General features: G+C 41.6%; 1 protein-coding gene across 1 annotated transcript in view; it reads left to right on the top strand.

Annotated features, from left to right (window-relative positions):
- Positions 1-25,345, top strand: part of FRMD3 (FERM domain containing 3) — a 211,816-nt gene that overhangs the window by 83,461 nt on the left and 103,010 nt on the right. The window contains exon 3 of the mRNA XM_067569315.1: positions 9,111-9,215. Coding sequence (XP_067425416.1) covers positions 9,111-9,215 — 105 coding nt within the window. The remainder of the gene's footprint in view (positions 1-9,110; positions 9,216-25,345) is intronic.

Here is a 25,345-nt window from a genome sequence, read left to right as displayed (position 1 = left end):
ACACAGAGGATTGTTCCCAAATATCCTTTTAAAGCTACATTTCTGGGTAAAAGTGCAAGTCCTCTGTATTTGGCTGCAGAGTAACTATCAATAGCATGGAATTTCTATTCCTGCTAGGATGAAAGCACAAGTTATTCATTATACAAAGGTATAGGAAGAAAAGGCTCTTGTTTCTTGAAATAAATGACTGGACATAGTGATATAAGGGCTGGGGAATGGAGGAGGTGAGGGTCAGGGGGTTATCCCCAGGAGAGCTGTGCAAATAACTGATTTTTCGGTTTGCTGACTGAACTGAAAAGGTTAAAAAAAATTTTTTTTTCCAGTTTGAACTAAATGTTTTGTTTGACCCAAAATGAAATATTTTATTGTCTAGTTTAACCTTATTACAATTAAATTTGTGGGAAAATATTAAATGTTTCATTTAAAAAATGTAAAAATGAAATGTTTTGATTTTTTAAAAGAATATTTTGGATTTTTGAACAAAGTTTGGCAAATTGGACATGAATTTACAAAATTAACCGAAATCATCATTTAAAAAAAAAAAAAAAAGTGTCCGAAAAATGTTCTCTAGTCCTAGGACTCTGGATTGGACAACTTTGAATTGTTAACTCTCTCATGCTCCTGATGGATAATTCTGCAAGTTATAATCTCTTGCAAACACAGATGTGGGTAGCTTTACATGCATAATTACTGTGTTAAGACTTCTCACATGTGTAAAAATGTTTAGGGGATTGGGCAAGTGCATGTATTGTCTCTGCTTGTGGTATGTCCTTGCGTCTGTGACATCATTCAAATAAATAGACACAGATTACTTATTTGATTCTCACATTTCACATTCAGATAAATGCACATAGAATAGCCGTTTTATTTTAATATGAAAACATAGACTCAATCAAATAAATGCACATAGTAGGCCTGATTCTCCTCTCACGTAGATGTAATCTAAATGCAACTCTGTCTATATGAAACTGCTCTTCATGGGAGGAGAAGCAGACTCATTGTGTCTCTGAATGTGGGAACCATTATAGTTTTCTCTCTTTTAAATAGAGAAATGAGGCAAAATAAATGCCAAGAAGAAAAAAGCTGCACTATTATGTTATGAGATTTTAAATGCACAAAAGTCAGCATGATCTTTGTATTGATTGACTGACTGCCAGCCTTGAAGGAATGGCCCAATAAGTATAGATATGCAGCTGTAAATTTGCTGTGTTGCAGATAAGTAAAATCTCACTATAATGGCATTCACTGGCTTTTACTAAAAGTGACATATCAATATAGTAGTATAGCCAAATCTGAAAACAACGTCCAGGAAAAAGGACCTGATCCTGAGGATTGCCGGGTGCCTTTTGTGAGGTGTTGGAAGACATTACAAAACCAGGCCCTGGGCTTGGGAGGTGTCCATTGTTTTTGTTTTTACATTTTCTTCTTTGTTTTCATATATTTGATGCATACTTGCAGTTTCAACAATAAATAGAAAACAAAATTTTGATCCTACTGGTAAAGTGGATTTTACAGCTGTTTGCAGCAAAAAGGTTGACCTCGTTTATACTAGGAATCCTGTCATTTACAGGATTTACCATGTTGTGTTTTTCCTTGCATGTTTTCAATCTGGAGTTGTATTGGGCCAAATATTTAAACCCAACCTTTGAAACTATACATACCTTTTGTGCATTAATGCATTTACACAAAGAAGTCAGACAACAATGCCTCTAACTACTCAACTTGTAAATGCAAATGCCTATTTTTGTGCACAGTCGACAGTTTGTACTGTTTTGGGATTTGGTTTAAGGCCATTTTGAAAATGTGTTCCCCAGAATATAGATGGCATTTCCCTTTAGATAATCCACATCAGCTTTGATGTAGGTCACATGTTGGATTTGGACTTCTTGGGTACTGCTTTTTAAAAAAGTTTAAATGGTTTGTTTGCCATTCTTATTCAATATTTTAAGAACACTTTGTTGATTTACATTCCAGAGTATTTCAGCTCTTCCATTTTGTACGCTTTTGTGAATTTTGCTCTGTTCTTCTCCAGATGTCTTGCATCATCTGCTTGAGAATCATCTGATGATCACCAGGCTAGATCTTAACATCATTTTCTGAGATTTCTAGCTTAAAGGTTTTAAAAATCTGGCCTGAGTTTCGCACTCATGCCCCTGCAGCTGTGTCAGTTTCTGAATTGACCCAATCTGGCTTTGACTTCTTTTTTGATATCGTTTCAAGTAATGTACATTAGTGATGCTTTTTTGTCATCTTACAAGAATGTTACACTCTAATATATAGATTATTTCAATGCATTGCGGTGCCCCTGAGTATGGCATTTTGGGGAAGGATTGCAATTAATTGGGAACCTGGCTTTAGTGAGGGTGCTTGTTGAGTTTCAGGAGGAATTTGATATTCATTATTCTATGACCCAAATCCATTCCCATGCTCTGTTGTGTGTGATTGGCAGTTTCTAACTAAATTTGTTTATATTTCTTTTTCACATGAGAATAGTTTTTGAACTGTATTGAATATATCTGTTTATACCATATGTGACAAGTGTGCCAAATATAGTTAAGAAAAGACAAAAATCAGTAAGTTGTCAAAACTAAAGAGGGTTTTCAGCATTGTTACAGAAATCATGAAATCAGCTGTTTATGGTTTCTGCAGTGCATGGATGGACTAAGCATTACACCACTTTTATTTTTTACTAAATCATTCATTATGATATCAAACTTCAGTGGCATTATGTGATGCTTCAAGTATTTCTTTCCACATATAAATCCTTTGACATAAATTCTTCCTACTGAAAAATCGCTCTTTGTCTGAAAAATTGTTATCTACTAAAATTTCCGTGTTTCTACCATTGTTACAGGAGGAACACCTAGCATTAACTATAACTTTAAAAGAATAGAGAAAATTGCCTCTCTTTCTGGTTTATTTGCATATAACCAGTACAGTCTGTTTCCCCTGTTGCTTTTGTGGGCCTTCCCTTCCCACATTTCACAGGGGAGGGAAAAGCATTGCAAAACCACTCAAATTGGCAGGGGGGCCCAGAGAAGCAGGTGCACTACCTGAAACTACTTCAAACTTTGGTAAATTGGCTAGATTTCAAACTAATGGTGTCCCTTTAGCATTATAAACTACCTTCGCTACAATATTAAACAGATTACACCTTGTTTGTCTTCATTCAAATGGTCTTTCCTCTACACAAGTAAATTCAGCTAAAACCTCTTTTAAAATGACACTAAAAATACACATATATAGGCCTAATCTCTCAAATATTTAAGCAACAAATGGAACTCTGTTCATGTAAGTAGCCCCATAGAAGCCGAAGGGATTACTCAAACACCCATAGAAGTGGTCCATAAGTTACACAGTACATATTTTAGTGATTTTTTTAAGATCCACCTGCTGCCTTGTAACACTTTGTAACACTTGAAACAAACAGTCTCTCCTGCAAGACTAAGGACCCACACCCCTTAATGTGTTATGTAATTTATGGACAGCCCTGTACGTCTTTGCAAGATCAGACTAGAGGCTGCTTTTAAAATTTAGCAAACCTGAACTAAGGGTATGTCTACACTGACGGCGGCAAAGTCACTGCCGTCAGATCGACCTTTCTGGATCGATCGAGTGGTCAGTGAAGACCTGCTCAATCGATTCAGAAGTCGACGCTGTAAAACCACCTCTTCAAGTAGCGTAGCGCTGCGTCAACAGGAACACGGTTCCTGTCAGCGCAATGCAGTGAAGACGCCGTGCAGAAGGGAAGCACAGCAATCGATGGGAGTTACATAAGCTACTCTGTGTAGCTTGCGTAACTCCCGTCGACTGCCGCCAAATTGCCAGGTAAGTATAGACCAGGCCTCAGTCTCTTCTCTAAATGGAATATGATAACCTTGTGCAAGTATCTGGTAGGTTGTGAACAGGAATGTTAACTCCGAGTAATGAAATGAAATTTACAAAAGATGGGCCAGGTGTCAGGAAACATTTCCCAACCATGGAGCCTATGAGAGTGCAGAACAGCATCTGAAGAGAATTGATTGGAAATACAGCATCACATATTTCTTTAAAAACTAATTGGATAAAACATTTGAGAATATGAAGACATTTATTCATTTAGTTATAAGTTAATGAGGAAAAAGATCCATAACTTAGACTTTCCTAACTTTTTCTAGTTAAAAACATTTTAAACTAGTATTTAAAACAGAGCAAAACTTTGCAACTCTAAGAGAAATGTAACTTTGTGTGTGTTTATTAATATAGAATTTTTTCTTAAATCTGGTAACAATCCAGGTGGTATTTAAAACCCATTGACTTTAGTAGGACTGCTCAGAAGTTTAAACTTAAGCATGTGTTAAATCCTTTGCAGGATCAAATTCTAAGGTTGTATGTGTGCTATGTTGAGTGTATAAGAGCTGTTTTACAGTAGAACCCCAGAGTTACAAACACCTTGGGAATGGAGGTTGTTCGTAACTCTGAAATGTTCATAACTCAGAACCAAACATCATGGTTCTTTCAAAAGTTTACAACTGAACATTGATTTAATACAGCTTTGAAACTTTACTATGCAGAAGAAATATGCTGCTTTCTCTTTATTTTTTTAGTAGTTTACATGTAACAGTAGTGTACTGTATTTGCTTTTTTGTATGTCTCTGCTGCTGCCTGACTGCATACTTCCGATGCCAAACAAGGTGTGTGGTTGACTGGTCGGTTAGTAACTCTGTTTTTGGTATTTCTGAGGTTCTACTGTATTTACATACATGGTTATCTTTGCATTCTCCTTTGTATAGAGTTTAAGGATACCTGCGGTATGAAAGTCACTATATAAAACCAAATTCCATTTTATTCAATTAAATTTTGGCTTGTTTTTTGATTCACCATTCTTCAATGCAATAATGTTATTGTAGCAATTGATTTTAGAAAGAGAGCTTTGTTGTTTGGAAAACAGGATGATTGCTCCAGCCTTTGATCACACACTAATGAGCTCAAGTACTGTGAGTGGTGATTTGGATGATGCGAGACTCAGGGATAGTTTACACTTAAAACTTACAGCAGCACAGTTGTATCGGTACAGCTGTGCCACTGTAAGAGCGCTTGTGTAGCCACATTATGTCATAGCACTGTTCACACAAGTGCTTACACCAGGAAAACTTATGTCGCTCAGCGGTGTGTGTTTTTTCACACCCGTGATCAACAAAAGTTTTGCCAGCATAAGTGCTAGTGTAGACAAGGCCTCATTAAAATGAATGGTTTAGAAAGTAGATCTATAAAAGTTAGTGCATTCATTGACTGTTCTTCCTGCCTCCTTGTAGAACTTTGTCAGATGAAAATGTCATTTTAAGTCTTTTTTTTTTTTTTTTTTTTAAACTGTTGGTTTAAAAATGGAATTCCTTTATGTAGTTTTGTTTGTAATGTTCCTGTCATGTTGCTTCCTTTCTGATTCATCCAAATGGCTTTTATTTCTAAAATCTAGATCATTTATTTGATTATTGCATGTTCATTTTATAACTAAATACACCTTGGATTTCAGCTATTTGTGTTCAGATTTTTTATTGCTTTTTACTAAGCTATCACTGTGCGTTCTTGTTTTAATCTTTGCTTTTCTTTCTGTGGCATATTTACAAACACAAAATACATATGTAGCAGTGACCTCTAAAATTTGCAGCAGAAAGACGTTTCTTTTAGATTTTGCAGCCTCAAATGGAGATCTGATGAATGTACCTTCTCTGTTGGTCAATCAGAGAGGCGTCCCATAGACGTCTTACCTTTTCACACTTTGTGGTTTTGGTACAGACCTCTTCCTTTTGGGCAAACACTTCACTTTGCCTTCACTAGTGTATCCACAATGATAAATATATATATATATATATATATATATATATATATATATATATATATATATATATATATATAACAAGCCACACTGTAAACCATTCCAGTAATAAATCGGTCATTCTGTAAATGCCTTCAGGCTGCACAGAGCCAATTATAGAAACAGACATTTTGCAATGCTCTTAGTGGAAGAGGGTTGGAGAGAGAGAGAGTTAGGGAGTAAGCATATACAAGGAGACAAAAGACAAATTTGATTAACATCATTTGGAAAAAGAGAAAGTTATTAATTACAGGTAAAAAAGGGGAAGATCACAGAAGGCAGTAGTATCCCCCAGGCATGAAGAAGCAGGTTTTTGATTGGAAGAGTAGCAGACATACAGTGAAAAGGAAATACATAGGGAATGAGAGGTAGAGAAGAATGAGAGGAAGGGAGAACACAATGGGAGGAGCTTGTGTTTGGGGAGAGGGCAGAAATGGCAGATGCTCCCCCAGAAAAAAAGAAATCGAGAGATGAATTAACAGCACAGAGACAAACGTCTGAATAACTAGAGGATGGGCTGAGGGGAAGGGAGGGAGATAGCAATCCTGGAAGGTGCTGAGTAGTCACAACTCCATGTTAAAGTTGTTCAGCACTACTCTGGATTGGGTTCCAAGAAAGAGAATCTGGAAAGATTTTAAACAATGAAGAGAGTGCGTGGAAGAGCAACTCTATCCATACCACACTGTACCATATACCAACACTTGCCTGTAAAATGCTAATTATACAAATAACAAAGCTAAGCAATAGTTATTGCTTAGGTAGTTATCTATACAATATCCTGCGTAATTGTGATGTACAAAATGTTTAGCTATGGAAAGCAGTCAGGTGCACTGGACTATTGATGAGTCAGGAGACCTGGCCTCTGCAGTGAGCTACTATGTGACCTTGGACAAGTCACTCCCATCTCGCTGTGCCTCAGCTACCTCTTGTGTAAAATGCAAATAATACTCACCCTTGTTTGTGACATTCTATGAGATCTATGTGTAGCAAGTACGATCTGAGAGTTAATTATTAATTTTTGCCTACCTGTACTGCTTGTAATTTAGCCATCCATTTAAAACAATGACATATAGGATAGTAGTCAGTTTTAAGGGAATGGACTAGGAGGAAACAATTATTGTGACATTCTTAAAACCTGCTTAATTGTGGGTTTTTTTAAAACCTGCTGGACTGAATCAGTGTTAAGGATTGTATAAATGATCTTACATCTTCAAGAATGAAGAATAAAAAAGGTTTCCTTAGATAGTTTATATTCTAGTTTTTTATGCAACACCTAATTAACTGGTAGAACTTATTGCTAGAAAATACCACTGAAGTCAAAGCTTACAGGATTCAGGAAAGGGTTAGTTTACATTGGCTAAATTAAAACAAAGTGTGTGTAGTTGGGTGGGGTTAAATACCCTCATGTTTTAGAGCATAATAAGTAATCTAACTTCATGGGTAAATTTTCCATATCTTTCTATATGGGGTTTCCCACAGTTTCCTCTGGAATTTCTGGTACTGGCAATTTATCAGAGAGGATACTGGACTACATAATCTTTCCTCTGCATGGGTGTGGCAGTAAATAAGTCCCCTCTACAACCTATTCTGTGAGGGTAGAGGCCCAGGGAATCCCCTATCCACAAAAGGATCCAAAGAAAGACAAGTGAAGCTTTGTGCTAGACATTTAGCATAGGCTCTTATTCCCTGCATCTCTGACTTTCACTGATTTCCTTAGTAGGTGGTGAGTTCTTTTCATTGTGAGATGTAATGAGAAGTACAGCATATCTGCCAATTGTATTTATTTTTCAAGCAAATTATTTAACATTACCCTGCCCTTGTGTCACTTTAAAAAACCCCACAAAACTATCCTAATCCTATGTAGCTCAGTAGAATTAAAAGGTATATTCGTTTCTTTATCCAGAAATGCCCCTTTGGTATTTGTAGCTGTCAGATATTGGTAGTTATGGTTTACAATAAATGCTATAGATACTACTCTGCCTTTAGTATTAAGGATACTTCATACATCTCCATTTTTGGAAGCCTTTCTTCCAAGTTGTCAGACTAGAGATAAACATTCTCATGTGGTGTGTCTGTGGCTAGGTTTTTTTTTTTTAAATGAGAAATCCCTCTTAAGTCTTTAGAGCATTGGTGTATAGTAAGAAATCTGATCTTCAACCCCAAGGTACACGGGCATCTCTACATCTGATTTATCCACATCTGCATGAGTGCTCAAATCCATCAATTGCATGCACATATGAGTAGATGGATAGATCAAATGGTGATTTGTGAGTGCATCTGTAGCGGTGCACACCTGCAAACAGATCTTAGCAATAAAAATCAGATCGAACACATAAATCGTAGGAATAGGAAAAAAAAAAAAAAAAAAAAAGGCATGTGAATAGTTTGAAATTCTGTGGCTAAATAGATGGCCATAGTGTCATTATGCAAAATCCTTACATCTGCAGAGAAAAGAATGGATAAGGTGTGGACATAAGGATAAATGGCTGATTAACATCACATGGAACCATGGTTAACAAGTGCATATTTTGATTTGCTAAATGTGCAACTTTAGAAGTACAATAGAACCTTAGAGTTATAAACACCTTGGAAATGGAGATTATTTGTGACTCTGAAATATTCATAACCCTGAACAAAATGTTATGGTGGTTCTTTCAAAAGTTTACAACTGGACGTTAACTTAATACAGCTTTGAAAACTTTACTATGCAGAAGAAGAATGCTGCTTTTAACCATCTTAATTTAAATGAAACAAGCACAGAAACTGTTTCCTTACCTTGTCAATTTTTTTATACTTTATTTTTGTAGTAGTTTACATTTAACACAGTACTGTACTGTATTTGCTTTTTTGTTTGTTTGTTCTCTGCTGCTGTCTGATTGCATATTTCTGGTTCCAAATCAGGTATGTGGTTGATTGGTCAGTTCATAACTCTGGTGTTCATAACTGAGCTTCTGCTGAAATCAGGAGTGTACCTGAGGAAAAGCCACGCTTTGTTCTGATGTAGTAATTTGTGAAGACACAGGGATGAATATAAGAATATTTTAGAGTGGACTTTATTTTTTTTGTATCTCTTCAAGGGAAGTAAATATTCATTTTTTTTGTCCTCACCTGATTGCCATAAAAGCTCTTATTCCTGCCTTCTTTAACTCTCTTTATAGACTTCCAAGAGTTCATAAATAATGGGTTTAGGATATGTGCTGAGTGTATTTAAAGTAATACATTATAAGGTTACTAAATTTTTTTTTTTCTTTTCCAGAAGGAGACCAAGGGTCAGTTTCTCGTAGATCATATCTGCAACTATTACAGCTTACTGGAGAAAGACTACTTTGGCATTCGATATGTTGACCCCGAGAAGCAGCGGGTATGTCGATGAACACTCACTAAATTTATTTCTAAGTAGCATTCTATTGGTCTGGGTAATAAGCAGGCAAGGTCTGATGTAAAGCTGTAGTATTTCTGTTGAGTTGCTCTCATACTTTAATCCATACATCTTTCTAAATTAGCTTATTACATTCATTTTCCACACTTCATATAATTCAAATGAACCAATAAACATAGGTCTATAGATTTGAGGATAATTGGTGTATTTTAAGTTGTGCACTGCTCCTTACCATTGTCCTACTGAAGAGGGGGAAAAGATTGAGTCATGGCTCATGAGGTACAGTGACTATGCAAAAGGGTTCTAGCTCCAGGCTGTCTGATAGTGCAGTGGATTCCAGAGCAGTACATTTTATACGGGGACTGCTTCTCCAGAGTTACTGGCAGAAATCACATTGAGTTTAACAGCAAAAGGCAGTTAGCTCTCCCAGTTCATTTTTTACAGGGTGCATGAGCTCGGAGAGCTGTAATACAGAAAACAGATAGAGCTTGTCAGATGAATTTTTTCCAATTAGCTCTCACCATTAGCATCTTTGCATTATTTCCAGGTAATATACTTTGCAAAGTGTATTAGTGCCAATGTTCTGTGCAATCATTTGCACAGTGATGAGTGCAGTCTCCTCTGGGGGAAGGTGGCCTTGTACTTTGTCTTCTATAGCAGTTTTTTTTTTGTATGCCTGCGCATCGTTATTTTCTCTGTATGTGTTTTGGATGAATTTTGTTGTTTGTGAATGGTAAGGGACAGTCAGCATTAGAAACTAATGACTTTGGACAGTGAATTGAGAACAGCTTCAGCATCGTATGGTTCTGTTGCACAGCTAGGGCTTAGCTAGGGAATTAGGTGACACAGTGACATAACACACAAGCCTTTTCTCTCCAGAGACCTCAATAGGTTGAAATTGGGTATGGGTCAAAAGTGAAAGAGTTTGATGATCTCAATGTAGCTCCCACTGGATACTTCTCAGCACCACAAATCAAATAACAGTTTGACAAAAATCAGCATGATTAGCACCCTCTGTTCAGACCTACAGAATTGGAAAAAAAGTGGCATTGCTAAGCTATGTTTGGGCCTTCTGTACATCACCTGTCTTATTAGAACAGTCTCAATTAGCAATAGCTCAGACCAATGTAGTTAATCCTTCATAAGCAGAAATTCACCCCAAATTAGAATTAGCAGAAAAAATAATATATTTTTAAACACCAGCACAAACAGTGGGATATCCGTTTCCAATTATTCAACAGTTCTGTTTCTTGTGTGCTCCTAAACCTCTCATAAGTAAATATGTTAATGCTGTGGAATTATATGGGACACTTTTGTGAGCTATCCTTAAGTGCTCTGGATGACAAACTAGAGCAACACTCTTTTTATTTAGAAACTCCACCATGTGTCAGTTCTCCATTTCTCCTTCCCTGCTCTGTTTTACTATATTCTTTCAACTTTAGTCATTCAAGCATTTTACACATTCCCTCAAAAGAAGTAGTTCCTGCACAGTGCATTAAGGGCCACCCCCAATAAGCAATGCCTCGTCTTAAGCGAGCCCATTATATTTTTCCCCAGAGACATCCAGTACAAATTTGTTCAAGAAGTGAGAAGTCAAAAGGGCAACCAATACACCAGTGCTGTCATTGGCTACTTCCTGTCAGGATTATGTGCTTTTAAGCCAGTTGTAGATTCTGTTTTGGCCTTTATTGGGAGCTGCAGAATTGCTGCCTGGATGCTGAATTCATGGAAGCCAGTGACATATGCCATGATGGTGTTCTTTGAGAAACTACATTGTATGCCCCTTGGGCAGGGATACACTCTCTTCTGCCTGTAATGCACATAGTGCAGTGGAGCGCCAGTCTGGGTTAAGGTCTTTGGACACTACCATCATATAAATATTGGCTACTGATACTGCTACTACTGCTGCTTATGGTTTTAAACAAATATTTCTGAGTTCCTTGACCTGTGGATTAAAAATATAATGAAATATCCATTGTTCCAAGGAAACAATGTTGTTTGTTCTGTATTTGTCTCCCCCTTACTCATGATCTTGATTGAGTTCACTTACCGAGTTTTACTTGGACATCAGACACAGGCATTAGTGCCACATGTAGCTAGAGCTTGTGAGAACATCTCTGCAATTTCATGGTCAAATTTAAATGAATTAATAGGAAACTGTCCAAATCTTGGAGTCACGTTCCCTTCCCTCCCCTCCCCCCGACGGGTTCCTACTACTGTGAAATGCTCGGCTCTGTATCACTTAACCTGCTGAGGCCCAAACATTCTAAACTGGTCTTGCAAACACTGGATGAAGTTCAGAAATATGCAGCTCAACAAAAAATAGATGGAACAGAACATTTGAAATTATGAGGTAGGAGTCATCGCTTTACACATACAGTTTTTCCATATTTTCATTTGTATGATTCAGCTTCCTAGGTTAGTCACTTGTGTTAATAAAAAGTGAGATCCCAGTAGATGAGTTGTACTGTGAGATATGAAAATGTAGAGATACAGAGAGGCTGTGAAAAGCATGTGGAAAGCATGAGATCACCATTGGCCTGCATTGCAGAGGGTGGCGCCCGTGGACTAGCAGCGAAAGTAATGCTCAGAGGCTGCCACCTGCAAGCAATGGGAATCTTTAGAAGAGGCTTCCCAACTGTCACTCTGTTCTCACAGCCTCTGCAGGGAATAAGAAAGCCCCTATTTTTTCATAATACCTTCAGACTGATTAATTTGATGTCTTATAATAAAATAGGGATGAATGAATTTATACAAAGTCTATACACAGAATGCATCAAGTTAATTATGTGAAATTAAGATTGCGTTCTTGCATTATTAAAATAAGATTTTCTTCTTTGTAAAGCTCAGGAGTCTGGTGGTTTGACTAAAATCAAAACTAGATTTATGATAAACCATTGCAGTGTATAAATTATTTAGCACCATATGTTTGACAAGATGCTTCTGTCCCCCATATGCCAACAAAATGATGACATTTTAGACAATAAATGAAGACTAACTTGCACAGTTTCAGTAGCAAAGCCTTACCATTTGCATTTGTTCACTGCATTTTATTGTAGTAGTAAACCCAAAACAAGCACTGATCCCATATGAAAATAGTGTTGTTGAGGTGCATAGCAAATAATGCACAGAACATTTTCTCAATATCTAGTAGCAAAATCTGATGCCTAAAAAGTAAAGTTCTTGCTGCTGCAGAATTGTTTCTCTGGAGTTGTGAATTCTGCTGCTGGAGTTTCACATATGCTCAGCTGCAGAGTTACTCTCTGTGAATATGATGGGCTTCCATATCCACATGGCTTAGATGTTTTGCCCCAAATAAGGTTTTAATTCTGTTTGTGATTATATTAATCCTTTGCTGAGTCCCATGGAAATTAAAAGGAATCTACGTGGGAGTTACTAGCAGGTGTAACTGCTTGCAGAATTGGTTCCAAAGGACATGTTCATAACAGTGGAGGTAGTACATCATCGTGAACTTAACAAACTCGTGAACTTTTCCCAAGCTTTTCCCCCTTTCAGTTATTTTCTTTTTGAATTTTCCTTAGTTCTTCTTCGAGGCCTTGGTCATGTCCATTCCATGCCAGGTGTGTATGTGTGGCATATGCACCGGCGTCGGAGATTTTTCCCTAGTGGTATCTGTAGGGCCAGTTCTAGCGCCCTCTGCAGTGGTGCACATATGTGCCAGTATATAGGGCGTTGTGCCAGCCCCCCTCCCTCTAGGTTCCTTCTTACTGTCTATGACAGTGCTGGAATGTCCTTGCCTCGGCAAGCACTTCTCAGTAGTATTTTCTATCTTGGATTGCTGTATATAGTTTTAATAGTTCAAATTAGTGTTTTAATAGTAATACTTAGTAGTTTTAGGGACTAACTGTTCCCTGTTCATGGGCTAGCCAAGGGGACGGGGCATGCACCGGTTCCCGGACTTCAAGCCATGTGCAACCTGTAAAAAGCCTGTGCCCATGAACAACCCTCACCAGAGCTGCCTTAAGTATCTTGGTGAGGCTCGTATCTGGGACAAGTGCAGGATCTGTAAGAACTTTAGGCCCCATATGAAGAAGGACCTTGTTATTAGGTTCAGAGCACTCCCAGTGGAATCAGCACTTAGACCGGTGTCTGAGACCGGTTGCTTGGACTCATTGCCTAGTACATTGGCATTGGTCCAAAGTGCTCCCATGGCACCGAGCTCATTACGACACCAGTTGCCATCCCCAGTGCCAAAGAACTGGCATAAGAATACTTCACACACCAAAAGAGGGCGTTCCCCACCTAAGTGGAGCAAATCAGGAGCGGGAGATGAATCGAGACCTGTGCAGGGCCGCTAGTCTCCTCCAGAACTTGGGGCAGCCATGGCTTCACCCATAGAGCTCCCAGCCCACTCTGAGACTCACCTCCTATGCCTAGTAGTGGCAGAGGCTCTCACCTTCCACCCCCAAGGTCTTCCAGATGGCGACGGACTTGCTGGTGCTCCCGATACTGCCTGCTCCTTGGGACAACAGACCTGCATGCCAGGACACCGTGTTGGGCTAATCGGCCAAGAATGGGTCCAAGGGCAAGCCCATGATGGGGGTGCCACTCAGATCTCCAGTATCGTGGCACCACTCACCATCTCCGGAGCACCCACTGAAGCCTTGGTAATGATCACTGGCTCCTCAGTCGCTGTTGTTCAGCAGCCGCAGACCAGACTCCAGATGCCATTCACTGGACCCCCAGTACCAGTCATCAGAACCCCACTAGAGAATGTCAGGATTCTGGCATCAATCTCCAGACTCGAGGTGGTGTTTTCCAGCATGCCGACAGCTCAGGGAATCTCAACATTGATCACCGGAATCTCAACACTGATCACCGGAATCTCAATGCCGCTCCCAGCACTGGAACACTGTGCTTGGGGCCCTAAGGAACTAGAGGCAAGCTTGGCACCACTATGGTCCTCTGGTTCGGAATTGGAGGAGGATGAAGGTTCCAGAACTGCCAAGGTGAGGTGCTGCTTTTCCCCCTTCTCTAACACTGGGCTCTTGGCCACCAACTCAATGGACTGGACCTTGGCAGTTCTGGAACCCATTGATTCCAGGAACCATTGATTCCAGGAACCAGTGATTCCAGGTTCCCAGCATCGATCTATCTCTGGGACCTCAACAAGACACTCTGTGACACCCTTTAGAGTGGCCCTCCCCATCCACAAAGAGGTCATCAAGTTGGTGAAGACCCTATGGCAGAACCCCTCCTCACTCCCCCCAACATCCAAATGGGCAGAGAAAAAATACTATGTGCCTGCTAAAGACTTTGAGTATCTCTACTCCCACCCATCCCCAGAATTGTTGGTAGTGTCAGCAGCCAATGAAAGGGATAGACAGACAGTCGAGCTCAACTCCTAAGAATAAAGAGGCAAAGAAACTGGACCTTTTTGGGTGCAAAATTTATTCACCTGCCAGCTTCCAACTTCGTCTATCAAGCCAGCAAGCATTGCTAGGGAGATATGCTAGGGAGACTTCAATTTTGGGGTTCCATGGCCAGGTTTGCAGACACCCTGCACTGGGAGTCCAAACAAGAGTTCCTGGCTATCATGGAGGAGGGTGAGTCAGTAGCCCAGCCTCTCTTCAGGCAGCCTCCCGACACCACTGACACAGCAGCCAGAACCATGGTGTTGGTGGTATCAGTGAGGAGGGACACATGGCTGCAGTCATCCGACCTCTTAGTGGCGATTCAGCAATCCTTCCAAAACCTCTCTTTTGACGGCACGGCCTTCTTCTCTGACCAGACAGATGCCAGGTTGCACAGCCTTAAGGATTTGAGGGCCACTGTCCCGTCCTTGGAAAGGTACATCCTTCTGGGGGCGAGGAAACATTTTAGGCCGCAGCAACAATACCAATTTATGCCCCAGTCGAGGAGTGAGCCCTATAGAAAACTAAATTAAAGCTTTAAGCACCATGAGGGCCAACCTCCCTCTGCACCTAAGTCAGTCTCAGGCCATTACCCATCGGGCGGCAGATGAAACTTTTGAGGGTGTCCCACAAGTGACCTAGCAGTCTCAAACCAGGATCCATGCCCATTCTTCTTTTTGAACCACCTAGCCTCCTTCCTTCCTGCATGGTCAACTGTAACTTCAGACATGTGGATCCTAAACACCATCACGGTGGGATACACGCTACAGTTTATCTCCATCCCTCCTTCCCACACCCCAACCCTGTCCCTCTTCGACCCCTCTCACAAGCAACTTCTCACTCAGGAGGTATGAGCCCTCATACGGGTTGGGGCCATAGAGGAAGTTCCCCTATGAGAGAGAGGAAAAGGGTTTTATTCCTGTTATACTCTGATCCTGAAAGCCAAAGGAGACCTGCAACCGATACTAGACTTGTGTCACCTCAACATATATCTCAAGAAACTGAGGTTCTGTATGGTTTTCCTGGCCTTCATCATCTCCTATCTGGAGACTGGTACGCCACACTTGATCTAAAGGACACATATTTCCATTTTCCAGGGCCACAGATGTTTCCTGCAATTCACAGTTGGAAATAACCATTACCAATTTGCAGCCCTTCCCTTGAGCCTGTCAGCCGCTTCAAGAGTTTCTACAAAATGCATGGCAGTGGTGGTTGCCTACCTTCAACGCCAAGGGATACAAATATATCCTTACCTGGATGACTGGCACTCGGAGTCTCAGGTCCGCACAATATCAAGGTTCTGTGAGCGACCTGCCGAAGTCTGAACCACGTTTGTTCCAGTACAGAGGATAGAGTTAATTGGAGCACTCCCCGACATTACCTGAGCATGAACATTTCTACCTCAGGCCAGATGCCAAGCCTTGTCAGACCTCGTCCGTCAGGTCGCTACCCACCCCTCACCACAGTGAGGGTATGCCTCAAATTGCTGGGCTACATGGCGGCATGTACCTACGTGGTACAGCATGCGAGGCTTTGTCTCAGACCCCTTCAGATGTGGCTAGCATCAGTCTTCTCCCCAGCAAGGCACAACCTGGACATGATCCTCACAATTCCACCCTGGGTACTTACCTAACTGGCTTGGTGGACATGCCCTGGTGGACATGAGGGAAGGGATCCCCTTTGTGGTCCCATGCCTATCACTTATTTTGGTGTTGGATGCCTTGGACCTAGGCTGGGGTGCCCACCAAGTCGCAAGGTCTTTGGTCCTTGGAAAAGCTGAGGTTGCCTGTAAATGTCAGGGAGCTCAGGGCAGTTCTCCTGGCTTGCGAAGTGTTCCTTCCCCACATGTTGGGAAGGATAGTGCGAGTGCTGATGGGATACGGCAGCAATGCATTATATCAACAAGCAAGGGGGAGCAAGATACTCAGCTCTATGTTGGGAGGCACTCAAGCCGTGGGACTTCTGCGTGGGGCACATATCAGCCTTGAAGCTCCCCACCTCTTGGGGACCAGGAACAAGGTAGTAGATCACCGCAGAAGGGTCTTTTTTCTCACGCCACGAGTGGTCTCTGCACCCGGAGGTGACAAGAGCTATCTTCCAGAAGTGGGGGACTCCCCAAGTGGACTTGTTCACGACCAAACAGAACAGGAAATGCCATCTGTTCTGTTCCCTGAGAGCACATGGCAGCGACTCCATGCCCAATGCCTTTCTCCTTCAATGGTCAGGGGATCTCTTCTATTCCTTTCCTCTGATTCCTCTGGTCCACAAAGTCCTCATAAAAATCGAGAGACAAGGCAAAGGTCATATTCATCGCATCAGCATGGCCCCGCCAGCATTGGTTTGGCATGCTGCTGGACCTAGTGGTGGCAGCCCCTTGGATGCGCCTGTCCCATCTGGACTTAATCTCGCAGGATCCCGGTCGATTGGTACACCCTATTTGGCCTTCTTGCACCTCATGGTTGAGCCAAGAAGAGTGAACGTGCTCCATCCAGGTCCAGAGACAAGAAGGAACTGAGAGGGAGGGGGGGCTGGCAGCGCCCTATGTACTGGTGCATATGCATATCACTGCAGAGGGACTAGAGTCGGCCCTATGTATATCAGTGAGGGGAAAATCTCTGGCACCGGTGCATGTGGCGCACACACACACCTAGCATGGAATGGACATGAGCAACACATCTTGAAAAACAATAGTTACAGAAGGTTAGTAACCGTCTTTTCCTGGCTCGGAAAATTGTGTGCCAAATGCTTCAATCTGGATATGATTCAGCATGCCTAAGAATAAACTGTAGGTTTAATAAACAATCTTCCCCAAGCCTGTAGCTGTGCATATTTGAGATTAAATGTAGGTGCTTTTTGCTGTTTGCCTACTTCTGACTTCTGATCCCAGGTACTGGTCCCGTACATGTACCAACATTGGGTACTCCAGGTACCAGTATTTTAACAGCTGCTATAGGATTCCCCTAAAAAGTCCTCCAAAACCCTGTAATGATGAGCCTCTGAGTTAGTCCCCAGCATGCCACTGCTATGTGCTTCCCATTCAGTTGTGCATAGTTTGTCCCACAGTGGATCTTGGGTTGCTGCAAAATCCAGTTTGCAATCATGAGATTGGTTTTCATTGTATATGGGCACAAATGAGTGAGGGACAGTGGAGTCCTGCAGGTTCAGCCAACTATTCAATCTGGTTAACTGTTAGAAATACTTGGAAGAAGTTGGAAACCACTGTTCTATCACAGTGTAGTCAAGGGGAAAGAATGAGGGAAGGGAGAGTTTGCAGACTCTCAAGTTAGCAGTGATTCAGTGTCTTAGAGACTTTCTTCTAAACAAGGTTTAGACAAATTCCCCAAGCCCTCTGTAAGTAATATGAAAACCAGAGAACACCCCAGACAAAACTCAAAGGAGTAGTACTGAGGGTGATTGACACTAAGAATGCATCCACCACTTCCATGGGAGAATGCTTTCTGCATAGGTTCTTACACTGCAGTAATTACTGTAGTATCTGACTAATATCTGTCATGTGTTTGTTCTCTCATGCTCTCCTTAGGGGGAGAAGTACTGTAAGTACAGAGGAGTATCTTGTTTTGGTAGTTTTTAAAAAACTGTTGCTATCTGTATGTATTTTAGAGAAGGCACTGTCAAAGACATGGAGTGGAATGTGATGAGGTTTGTGATGGTGCTTGGCTCCTAGTGGAGTTCATTGCACAGACTGGCCCCTCAGAAAGTTTAGAGGGCAGCGGACAGAGGCGCTCATGGTAGTTTGTGATGCTGAAGAGATGTACTGCGGCGTTCTGTAGCACTGGAGCTTCTTAAGTGCTGCAGTCTTCATGCCCAGATGTGTTGCATTGCTGTAATCCAGCCGAGAAATGAAGAAAATATGAATAACTGAGGCCAGGTCATTGTCTGCCAAAACGGGGAGGAATCTCCTGGGCAGCTGGAGATGATGGAAGGCATTATTTGTGGATGCTGCTATTTGAGAGCTTAGCATGAGCTAGAAATCAAAGAATGCTTCTCAACTACTGGCTAAATTGACAGGTACGGGTGTGTATTTTCAACCAAAGGAAACTGCACATTAGCTGCAAACTCTTCAAAATGCTTTTTCTCTGCCCACCAGCTTTTGTCATGTTCAGGTTCAGCTTCAACTAACTGTTTTTCATCTCTCAGCTGATCTTATTCAAACACTGCGCTGTAGCTTCTGAGCTAAGGGTAATAGACTCGTTCTGTCCATTGATACAGCTTGAGTTGAGAATCTTTAAGAAGTGCTCAGAATTATTTGTATTATGAGCATTTATGTTTATTTCAGGAGGAAAACTAGACAGTTTCATGAAGCTGCGCAGTGTTTAACACAGAGTATCCAAAATATGATCCTGTGTCATTAAGACCTTTTGGAAGCTTCAGCAAGTGTAGAGTGCAGCTGCTGTTTTACGTAGCAGTGCTGGCCAAGGACAATATATTACACTTGTTCTCTAGAATCTGCACTAGGTCCCAGGTGGTGGTGATGGTTTAAAATAGAAGGAAGGGAGAAAAATTGGACAACTGCCAACATCTGTGGTAGAAGAGTTGTTAACTACACCTACAAGTAGCATGTTATAAACTCAGCTGTATATGAGGGTTAGATTGTGGTTTTTATGCCACAGCCTTGTTGAAGATATCAATGTGTAGCGCCAGGAGAAGCACAGGAGAGATTGTGTCTTAGACCTGTAGATTAGGGTTAGATGATATTTTGGATGCATGTGTGGTGGGAATCTCTCCAGTGTTCCTCTAGTGACTAAAATTTTGTAATACTTTATAATTTATCCCTCTTATTTCCATTATCAATCTTGTAAACCCAGATATTTCAAAATAATGTCTAAATAGGACGTCTGAATCCAAGTATCAGATCTTTTCTAAAATCTGATTTCAATATTAAAATAATATTCAAAGAACTGGACCCTATACTGAAATAAATCAGTATAGTTCTTTTGAAGACAATAGAACGACAGTGATTTACACTAGTTAAGGATTTGGCCCTAATCTGCATTCATCAAGGTACACTGAATCTGCCACACACTTAAACATGTACATGTGCTATTGATGTTTGTTTTAGTTTTGTTTTCATTCATGTTAAATCGCTTAGGCATCTGTGACATGCCAGGAGACAATCTAGACTAATGAGCAGCTGTGCCACCTTTGCCCTGAAACCTTGGGTGCCTTCCGATGCCTTGCTGAAGGAGCTTCCTCCTGGGTCACACCCAAACAGCCTTCCAGCATGCAAGCCACATTTGGGTTACACTCTGGCTTTCATCAGCCTTGGTTATCCCAATACACCCCAAGTCTTAGATTTCCACCCCAGAAATGTATGTCCTGTACTGCCCAACCTTCTCCTGGACAACTCAAATTATATAAAGTCTATTCTTACTTTAATAGAAATAATATGCACACAATTTGCCATCCCAAATGGAGTTTCTCAGACACTTCAGTTTAAACACGTTGGATTAGATAAAACAAACTTATTAACTATAAAAAGAGAAATTTTAAGTGAGGACAAGTAATGAGGCATAAAAGTCAGAAGTGGTTACATAAAACTAAAGATAAAATACAACTGGTGCCTAGCTTAACAAACTCTGTTAAATTCAAAGCAAAGTTTTCTCACCACATACTTTCAGCAGTTGTACTGCCCAAACTTCTTAGATCAGGACCCCTTCTCAAGGCCAACAACTGCTTACTTTTGTCCCTCTTTTTTATAAGTCCAGTCCCCATCTTGAAAAACATTTCCAGCTGGGAGACAAAAAGTCTATGGGGAATGATGCGTTGTTCCCTGCTGCTTTTTACTCACCTGTTTAAGCTTCCTTTCTTTCCCTTCCTGCTTGATGACTCTGCTTACTGCTTAAATGCAAATAAAGCAGAGCACACTTTCCTTTGTTTAAGACAGACCTGTTTGCCAGCCTCAGTTAGGAACATGTGTTAATAACACCATACAGTGGAATCTTATATCTTTACATACAATGTTGCCACACACATTTTATCAGGACCATACTGATCACAAAATGAGGAGTTTTCAAATGATACCTCACAAGGGATACTTTGTACCAAGATTATTACAATAGTGTGTAGGGTGTGTATACAAGGGTACATTCTGTCACAGAATTGTGGGGGCAAACAATCTAATTAGTTTTAAGAGAGAGCTGGCCAAATGTATGAGTGCAGCTGTACGACAGGGTTGCTTGTGATTCTGGGGAGAAGGGGTCAACTGATTTCCAGACCTCACATTTGTCAGGAATTTTCTCTCAGATGAGTTTGGCATTGACCTGGGGGTATGGGGAGGGAGTTGCCTTCCTCTGTGGCATGTGGGTGAGGGTTGCTTGTCAGGATTACGTGGGTATATCACATCTAATAATTGCCTTGCCATAGCAGGGGCCTCAAGCACTGGTGTACCTCACTCCCTCCTATTCTCTGCCTGTGGTACATAATAATATAGTCTTCCGTGGGTCTCATTTATTTTGGTCTCATTACCATTATTGGGTTGTGTGTGCAGGTGCTGGGTGGTGTTGGTAGCCTGTGACATGCAGGAGGTCAGACTAGATGATTTAGTAGTCCCTTCTGGCCTTGAACTCTATGACTTTGAGTGTGGCCCTAGAGCTCACTAGCCTAGAGGGTTGACTGGGTGAAGCTGGATGGCTTCATCAGTGTAAATCTGAAATAAATGCTAAGCAGATAGTGCGTCTCAGTCCTTGCCTTATACATCAATCAGTGAAATGCGACCATCTGTCCATTCATGGATGGTGCTGCTACTGGCACCTCCAGACGGTCATTTCTACAGAAGGGTACTCCTGTTAGCATTAATAAAACCAAGGTCACAGCTGCTTCTCTCCTTGCTGCTATGATCTTGTGCATGGTGATGCGAACAGCACCTCTATAATTATAGTAGCACCCAAGGGGTGAAGTCAGGACACATTATGCTAGATGCTGATCATACTCATTGGAAGAGACAATCCCTTGCCCAAAGAACTGTCTAATTTAAGATAAAGCGGCCACAAGTGGGTTTGTAAAATCATATGGGCACCTGGGGGAGGAAGGATGAGAGAAATAGGAATAAGAACACACGATTCCATAAGCCAGCTATGTGCTCAGCTTGATGGCTATGGATCATTCAACTTTTTTCCTCCCAAATTAAAATACCAGCAGTCTGCAAGCCTAGGGGTATGAGTACCAGCAGTACGCAAACTGAATGACATGGAGGAGTGGGAGAGGGGAAGAGAGATGGTGTCACAATATTGCTTTCCTCAGGAAGTGATTCAGAACATGTGCTGACATAGGGAAATAGGCAGCAGGGACTGAGCACAGGCTATGCAAGCCTGCACCAAGGGATGCTCATCATGGATTAAATAGAAGTATGTGGTTTTGGAGATGATTCAGCTACAGTGACCGTGGGTTTCTCCCATGCCACATTACTGTATGTGCATACAGCTTATGTGATATTCGTTGTACAAAGCTGGAAAATCTGCCAGGCCACATCCAATCGCAACAACACAGGGCTCACCTCTGCCTACAATGATTCATCCCAGTGCTGGTGAAAAACCTAGTGCAGGGACTGCTGTGGAAAGCCTTTCCTGGGGCACCTCTGCCTTCATTCCTTGCCTGCTGTGGAAAGCCTTTGACATGCTTCCTACATTAGGAGCTCTTTCTGGGGATGCAGAGCTAGTGGCAGAGGTTCCAGACCTGCTAGGTAGCCCCCTTACAATGTGGCTATTGCCTGTGGGAGACTTGGAGCTGGTGTTGACAACTTTGCATCACCTATGCCAGCATAAAGTGGGCACCCATGAATTCCCTCCTGTGTCTGTGCCTTGGTGCCCTGTACTAGCTGCTGTTACTGTAGTTAGTTCCTGTCTGTGTCTGTTCTTGGCAATGACCCGATGAAAGGAACTGCATTGTGCCTAAAAGGAGGTGGTTTCTTGTTTGTTTTTTCAAGGAAGGAGTGAGAGATGATATTTATCTTAAAGTTTAGCGTTGGGTTGAAGTTTGGATAAAAGACTCCAATTTTGTTCCATCTCCAGTACTTTTTCAGTGATATTGCAATGTGTCTTCTGTGCTCCTTGCATCTGTTTTAAATGGATAAGCTTGGTGTTTTAGGCACAAAACAAGATGATGTAAGTATACAGTGAATACTGATCTCTGTTATGTAACGGACACAAACTTTTGCAATTCTGACTCATGTCATATGACTAGGATCAGGAAATATGACTCAGGGTCATCATCACTTCTCATGTCATATGACTAGGATCAGGAAATATAACTCAGGGTCATCATACAGCACTTCTCTTTGTCACTACCTCTCAGGCTCTGCTTCTGTCCCAAAACTCAGTATGAGGCTATAATTTATAAGGGAGGCTTTTGGGGGGCTTCTTTATTTAATTGTTCCTGCTTGATATAGTTCTTGTTCCCTCTTCTGTGAACAAAACTAAACTCCTTCCACTTTGAAGAGTCCAGAAAACTGCTTCCATATAGCATATAAAATTATAGTGAAAAGACTTGCATGAATGAGCATCTCTAGTTCTAAATACAGACTGGCTGGAATGCACTCATGAAATCTGGAGTTCTCCTTGTAATCCAGTTCAGCCACATGCACATGTGACTGAAAGTTGTCTTCTGAGTATGACCAGTATTCATGCTATTTGGCAATTCGCCTTTTTCCCCGCATCCTTGCAAAACAGGGGTGATCCAAAGTGCACTGTGGTCAATGTGAAGCTTCCTATTGACTTTATTGGGTTTTGGGTCAGGCCCCAGGTTAGTCCCTGGTTTGTTCATCAATAACTCGTTATGGGCTTAATTTGCCTTTAAAACATATCCCTGATTTAGGGATAGTGTGGAGTCTCCAGGGAGAGTAGCAGGGGATTGCAGCATTGGAATATACTCTGTTTTCCTACTCTGTGGGCTGCTATGGAGTGTTGCTGGGCCATGGCCTTGGAGCAGTGTGAGGAGGTGGTGGGAGATACAGGGACTGCAAATATACCTGATCCATACAAAGTCCCTGAGAGGGAGGCTTCTTTTACTTTCCTTCCCCCTCTTCCTCAGTCTCTCAGATGCATAAATCAGTGCCAAGCACAATTTGGCTCCATATGTCAGTTAATTGTTTTAAATGAAATAATCTGTTTGTTAAAGATACTTGTGTGGAAAAAACTCTGGTGCTTTCCGGGTTAAATAATATGTATTTTAAAATGGTACTTTTTGCCCGGTGATGAGGTGTCCTTTCTAACCTTGAGTTTTTTGCTGTGGAAGCATGCATAACACATCAGCATTTGTGGATAAACAAGAGGACACCTGGCCTTTTAAATTGCTACTCAGAACCATCTATCTGCTGATCAGAGGTGAATACTTTTAGGCTTGGTCTACCCTAGCAACTTATGTCGATATATTGTAGTGATACCAACCTAACTCCCGGTGTAGACAGTGTTATGTCGACGGGAGGGCTTCTGTCTCTTGGGGAGGTGGATTACTGCAGGCTTTTAAGTGTAGACAAGCCCTTAGAAAGTGAAGACCTTTTTCATTAAAAAATTCAGTACATAATGAGAAGCACTGCTGTTACAGGTGTATCCTAGGGGAGGGAAATGGGGGTCAAATTACTTTAACATTCAAAGATTCGGTAGTTACTAAATTATTCAGTTCTTATACTTGCCTGACAGCTAGAGTGAATTAAAGGAGTTGGTCTGAATAAGATTAGATCATTTACAATGTCCTTTGGCACAATGTGAAATAATGGGCATTTTTTATTCAGTTTTGTGGCACTGATCCGAAGTCTATGGAGGCTAATTGATAGACTACCATTAGCTTAAATGGGATTTGGATCAGATCCCTCAACTGTAACTTAATGTGGCATATAGGCATATATGTAGAAAAGTGATATGTTCTTAGAGACTTCTCTGAAGATTCTTCTCTGGTGGTGGTTAGAATGTATATTGACTCCTGTTATGAACACATCACTTCACTTTCTGTTTGTTTTGGGAGAGGCATTTAGTTTTCTCTCTCCTGTTTTTGTTTGTCATTTTTAATTAAATTAATTTCTACCAATACAATTATATAACAAAAGACATACAGTAGACCCTCAAAGATATGAACACCTTGAGACGAATGGAGGTTGTTCGTAGCGCTGAACAAAACATTAGGGTACATTACCCTGCAGTCAGTGTCTTCCAGCTGAGGCTGGGAGAGATCTCTGCAAAGGTGGCACCTGGCAGCACTGCCTGGTTTGCAAGCAGCTCCCTGGCCTATTTTTGTTTCTTGCCTTTGGGCTGAACTGGGGGAACCTGCCCCGCACCCTTAGCATTACAAGCCCCAGCCCTCAGCTGCCTCTCCCCAGGGTTCACCCTCTTCAGTGCACTGTTTGCTGCGCTCCAGAGGAACACCTGGCAGGGGGTTGGTGCCAGCCTGCGGCCAGCACCCCTCCCTCCCCTGCCCCTTACACTCCCAGAGGTGCTGGCAGGATCTAGGAGTGCAGCCACGGGCAAAGCTTGGGCCGCATTGGTGCACAGGATGTGGCCCTTTAAAACTCCTCAGACTCTGACTCCCGCTCCAGCTCCAGGCCAGGCATTGGCTGCAACCTTCCGTTCCTTGCAGCATCAGTAGCTCCGCTCGGAGGGGTGTTTGAAAACAGCTTCCCCCTCCCACTGGGGTGGTTTTGGAGGGGGTGCAACAGCGCCCTTGGCTTACAGGAAACAGCACAGACCCCAGGTTGTTTCTGCTCTGCATGCCGACCTTTAAGAAGCAACA

This window comes from Emydura macquarii, unplaced genomic scaffold (assembly GCF_026122565.2).
Source record: "Emydura macquarii macquarii isolate MOO-44397 ecotype Brisbane River unplaced genomic scaffold, CSIRO-AGI_Emac_v2 contig_2897, whole genome shotgun sequence".
Classification (NCBI taxonomy): Eukaryota; Metazoa; Chordata; order Testudines; family Chelidae; genus Emydura; species Emydura macquarii.
The sequence above is the reverse complement of the archived record's forward strand: the minus strand, read 5'-3'. Positions and strand labels throughout refer to the sequence as shown.